This window comes from Oncorhynchus gorbuscha, linkage group LG18 (assembly GCF_021184085.1).
Source record: "Oncorhynchus gorbuscha isolate QuinsamMale2020 ecotype Even-year linkage group LG18, OgorEven_v1.0, whole genome shotgun sequence".
Taxonomy (NCBI): domain Eukaryota; kingdom Metazoa; phylum Chordata; class Actinopteri; order Salmoniformes; family Salmonidae; genus Oncorhynchus; species Oncorhynchus gorbuscha.
Window position 1 is genome coordinate 13,455,383 of NC_060190.1, and position 6,000 is coordinate 13,461,382.

Below are 6,000 nucleotides of genomic sequence, written 5' to 3' on the forward strand. Positions count from 1 at the left end.
ATCAATTAAAATAACATTCATCTGACAAAGAACCGGGTAAAATACACTGAGATTCACTGTATAATAATTTGTAGTGTTCAATTAAACAACCCATATAAATTCGCACCTGCTCTAGCTGTAAAGGAATCAACATAAACAAATGAAATAACATGACTAGAACATGGGCTACCTTGACGAGGTGCGCTCGGAAAGCAAGTCATTTGCAAAGAAGAAAATAAAGCCACAATCAATATCCTTGCATCATTGAATGATTTGGCATTGTTTGCTGTCATAGAACGAAGGATATGGACGTGTGTAGTCCTGCGTCGAAGCGCGCCTGTGTTCAAAATGCCATGCAGGAGTCCGACGGATTACACCCCTCGGCTCTCCATACACGGGCCGAGCGCTACAGTTTGGATTCGGGACTACCTCTCCATATATGGACCGTCCTTACGAAGTGCGACCCTGAGCTCTTCAGCGCTCGTCTACGGGAGTGTCCAGTGCGCACCCGTCCCAAGAACCAAATATGGATGAAGGGGTCGGGAGAATTCCTGTGGAATAGATGGACATTCCTAATGGTTGTCAGGAGACGAAAAAAGGTGGATGGCGTCGGGTATATAAGGTTGACGGCGGTTGCTATCAGTCCTTAGCTGGAACCAGAAGTGATAAAGTTCTGCAACTGAGCTTCTTCTAAAAGAAAACCAGGTAAGTGAACGGGTCCGTGGAATATTACACCACGCTGCTGCACCAGGAGGTCAATACGAGGAGTGGATTTTTTTCCTCTCTCTGGGACATTACATCGTGGACTCTGAATAAGGAATTAAACAAATCAAAGATAATCTACACAGTATTGTGACAGTCAGTGAAACTTGGCAGCCAATCACCGGCTCTGTTTAACTTTTAGCCTACTATCGTAAACTAAACAGATTTCACCTGACTGTTCAATGATTATTATAATAATAGAAGATATTGGATTAAAATGTATTTGATTTGGTACATTAGTCTACCTGCATAATATGGGCTAATGCGTCTTTGTAAAATATTATGTTGATATAATTGATAAATTATAATTGGTCTTTGAGATTTAAAAAAAATATATATATATATATTGGTAGTTAATTTGCTTTATTAAGATAATGTAAGACAAAATATTGAATATGTCTACTGAATATTGGAAAACCTGTTACGTCAGCAGGTGAGAGCAAAAGAGAAAGAGATCCACAACTTTGCATTGAATCAAAAGTTCCTGGAAGGACTGCATTACATGCTTATACCTACCCTATATGATAGGTTACCCAATATGTGTATTGACTGTCGATCTATTTACCTAGTTTATGTGCATTACCTGAAATACTTATTAATATAAAACGTATATGTAATGTAAAATGACTCCATGGAACGATTTTTTAAATGTTTGTCAATGTCAATGTGTAGCCTAACGTTATCTTTATCACTTTGGTAAAATTCCCGAGACCTGCGTGTCAGACTACGGTGTCATATTTAAGCAATAAGGCATGAAGGGTGTGGGTGTGGTATACGGACACAGCCCTTAGATGTGGTATATTGGCTATATACCACACACCCCCGAGGTGCCTTATTGCTATTATAAACTAGTTACCAACGTAATTAGAACACTAAAACGTTATTTTTTGTCGTACTCGTGAACACAACTCTTACTTTAGAGTGCAATGAAATAGCATACAAGCAGATTAACTATGACGTCTGCAGTGCATAGCCATGGGGTAGTGAAATAATTCTGCAGTAGGAAGCTTAAATATTGCATTTAGGTTCCAAACAACATTCTTGGAGAATACAACATTTTGTGAATACAATAATAATTTAGGGAAAATGTATAATTGATGCAGTACTGTGGATACCAATATCCCTGTGAGCATCCCAGGCTCACGAAGTGCATCTAAAGTAGGAGGGCCTAGTGTCTGCAGGTTTTGTTTTTTCCTTTCAATTAAGACCTAGATAACCAGGTGAAGGGAGTTCTTTACTAATTAGTTACCTTGATTCACCAATCAAGTACAAGGGAGGATTGAAAACCCACAGACACTCGGCCTTTTGTAGAATGAGTTTGACACCTGTGATCTAATGGTTAAGAACATACATTGTGGGAAGCACTAATGCAGGCAACCTAACATGCATTCTTGGTAAACTCTCAGTGTAATGTGATTCATTCTGTTTGATCATTTGTTACGCGTGGATAATCTTAAGTGAGCATACATGATGCATCAGCAATACATCCGAAAGTATCGTTTTTACGCACAGAATGTTGTTTTCACGCATAGAATGTAGGTGCGTAATGTCAGTGAGAGATCTTGCAGTAAGTAGGCTACTTACAGTATACTGTATGATAAATGTGTGTTTCTTTTGCACATTGTCTCAGAACCCACCAAGATGTGTGACGACGACGAGACTACCGCTCTTGTGTGCGACAATGGCTCCGGCCTGGTCAAGGCTGGCTTCGCCGGCGACGACGCCCCCAGGGCTGTCTTCCCATCCATTGTCGGTCGCCCTCGTCACCAGGTACGTAAAAACACCACTCCTAGGTATGGCTAGTAAAGTGAATTAAGGCACCATACCTTGTCTCATGATATAGCCAACCAACTATGATATCCAAAGTGCAAAAATATGCGTAAAAAGCATATTGGCAAATATATACGAATTAAAGTAAAATAGTGCATTTAGGTATAGTTTACTAGTGCTAACGTGTAATGTGTTAGGTGCGATGTGCCGTTTTAGTGTCCAATGTGTACCGTTAGATGATAATGCGTAGTTGTTAGGCGTGTGTGCCATGTCCTTGCCGGTGTCTCAACGGGCTTGTTCTGTCTCTTCCAGGGTGTGATGGTGGGTATGGGTCAGAAGGACTCCTACGTAGGAGATGAAGCTCAGAGCAAGAGGGGTATCCTGACCCTGAAGTACCCCATCGAGCATGGTATCATCACTAACTGGGACGACATGGAGAAGATCTGGCACCACACCTTCTACAACGAGCTGCGCGTTGCCCCCGAGGAGCACCCCACCCTGCTCACTGAGGCCCCCCTGAACCCCAAGGCCAACAGAGAGAAGATGACACAGATCATGTTCGAGACCTTCAACGTTCCCGCCATGTATGTGGCCATCCAGGCTGTCCTGTCCCTGTACGCTTCTGGTCGTACCACCGGTAAGAACTTTCCCCGCTCGCGGCTTTTTTCGCACACAACTCGTTATTTGTATTTCTAGTTGTTGATGGTTGGGTTATCTGCTTTACTGAATTGTGGTGTTTTCTGTGTTTAGGTATTGTGTTGGACTCCGGTGATGGTGTGACCCACAACGTCCCCATCTATGAGGGTTACGCTCTCCCCCACGCCATCATGCGTCTGGATCTGGCTGGTCGCGATCTGACTGACTACCTCATGAAGATCCTGACCGAGCGTGGCTACTCTTTCGTCACAACCGGTGAGCATGAACGTTGTGTTTTTGCATAGAAATGCTTGTTTGATCAATTTCAAGTATTATAACGTTTTACGCACAAAAGCGCAGACGCACGGGGATATACTTTTACGCATTAACGGAAATGTCTCATTTCAGCCGAGCGTGAGATCGTGCGTGACATTAAGGAGAAGCTGTGCTATGTCGCCCTGGACTTCGAGAACGAAATGGCCACCGCCGCCTCCTCCTCCTCCCTGGAGAAGAGCTACGAGCTTCCCGACGGTCAGGTCATCACCATCGGTAACGAGCGTTTCCGTTGCCCAGAGACCCTCTTCCAGCCTTCCTTCATTGGTGGGTATTTACCGTTATAGGCCTATAATATAAATCCAACATAAAATCTTCGGCCTAAAGAGTGGTTGAATATTAATATTGATCTTTGCATACCTCCACAGGTATGGAGTCCGCTGGTATTCATGAGACTGCCTACAACAGCATCATGAAGTGCGACATTGACATCCGTAAGGACCTGTACGCCAACAATGTGCTTTCCGGCGGTACCACGATGTACCCTGGTATTGCTGACCGCATGCAGAAGGAGATCACTGCCCTGGCCCCCAGCACCATGAAGATCAAGGTAATTACAAATAACAATGCTTTTACGCACAGTAAAATAGTGAAAAGAGATGCCATAGGTCTGCATAATTGTTTCATTGTCATTGTGTTACCTGTGCTACCTATGGTACTCAGTATCTAATACTCCCTTTCTCACTTGGCATAGATCATTGCCCCACCTGAGCGTAAATACTCCGTCTGGATCGGTGGCTCTATCCTGGCTTCCCTGTCCACTTTCCAGGCAATGTGGATCACCAAGCAGGAATACGACGAGGCAGGTCCCAGCATTGTCCATCGCAAGTGCTTCTAAATGCATTGTCAACATCTCGCTCAGGATCCAAGCAACAACGGCACACCGACTTGCGATCAAGGGACAACTTTATACAACTGTTACATTGTAACAGCGAAAGCTCAGCAAACGGAGAGAATGACGTCAATATCACGACGTGTGAGGAAAAATACCAACATGTGAATGTAAAATGTACATAAATGTTATTTATTGATCGTCCATCATTTGGTATTTTTTGGTGAGCACAGTCTGTTTTGGTGACAAGCAAGAGGGACAGAGGGTGACCACAACGTTGTTTTCTCTGGTTACCCGATAATGGCTCAGAAGTACGTGCCATCTGTACTCAGCCAAACATTATCAACTACTAATCATCAAGAGATCCACATAGGAAATAAAAAAACATCTATTTTCAAACGTGTTTCTGTTATTATTATTTTTTTATGTGCATTACAACACAATCAACACTTAAAATAGGCCTTGGTGTGCGTTTTATGATGCGCAACTATTAAAAACCCATTAGGGCAAAGATTAATTCATTTTTGGCACAAAGCAACATGAATAGCCTAAACATTGAGACACTTTCAATTTGGATGCCTTTCAATGTTATGAAGAACAAGGGCCAATATGACTACCTGGAACTGGAAGGACAAACAATGAGCTCAAGTAGGCCAACAAGTGTTGAAGTAAATTGTTCTAAATGTCCCTGACAAGACAAACAATGTCATGGATATAAGGCTATAAATCATTGAGCAGACCTCCTTTGTGATATTAACTCTATTTTACAAAAATATTATCAATGTGCCAAAAATACGAATTGTTCTCCATAACTATTTATTTAACAAACATTTGCCTATATTTTATTGAACTGAGAGGGAATTCATGTATTTTCTGTGTTAGATTCATGCAAAAAAATGGCATAGCATTCTTTCACCAAGGAGGTAGTCACAGCAAACCCTTGCTCACAGCAGATCTTTGTCTCCAATTAAAGTCCATTTGACTACAATACCAATACGGATCTTGATTTTAAATCAAATGAGCAAGCTAATCATTTGATAATTAACAACTGAAAATAATACCATTGAGGCTGACCCCCCCCCCCCCCACACACACATAATTCGCATTACCATGTGTACTCGTTTATCAACAACAAAAAAATACACACGCTGTAGAATAAAATACATCATAGGAAGAGACGCGCGCCAGTACCATGCAGTTATGGGCATGCGCATTGCACTCCCCATAGCTTTTAATGGATAAATATCTTTAACGCCAGGGTTGAGAGGGCTATATTCTGACGACGATTCAATGCCAAGTTATTCGCAACAACAGACTGTTATAATGGAGGAATACTTGAAGTGAAAATTATGCTGTTCTGTAATTCTCCATAATGAAGTCCGGGTGAGGGGTAAGCTTATGTGCACCGGTAATAACCTGTTCTGGTCGTGTTTACAACCACTATAGTGCGCAAGTAGAAGAAAACGTCGACGCCACCAGATGTGCATGTTTTCGTCACCCTATTGCCTTTAAGTATTTACATGTAATAAATTACTTTTGGTATGTGGACTAACAATAACATTTCTGTAGCGATAGACCCGTGCACAGTGTTGTGATAAAGACGGCCGTATTGGCGTCAGCAATGTCTGCCTCAAACGAACAGCAGGCTCTGCTGCTCCACATTTGGGCAACAGAAACAGCAGATAAAG

General features: G+C 42.2%; 1 protein-coding gene across 1 annotated transcript; it reads left to right on the forward strand.

Annotated features, from left to right (window-relative positions):
- The first annotated feature begins 527 nt into the window (after positions 1-527).
- On the forward strand, positions 528-4,711 carry LOC124004360 (actin, alpha skeletal muscle 2-like). The gene is made up of 7 exons (XM_046313202.1): positions 528-684; positions 2,372-2,511; positions 2,824-3,148; positions 3,262-3,423; positions 3,556-3,747; positions 3,849-4,030; positions 4,175-4,711. Exons 2-7 carry the CDS (start codon positions 2,383-2,385, stop codon positions 4,316-4,318), a joined length of 1,134 nt encoding a protein of 377 aa, XP_046169158.1. The 5' UTR covers positions 528-684; positions 2,372-2,382; the 3' UTR covers positions 4,319-4,711.
- The last annotated feature ends 1,289 nt before the right edge of the window (positions 4,712-6,000 follow it).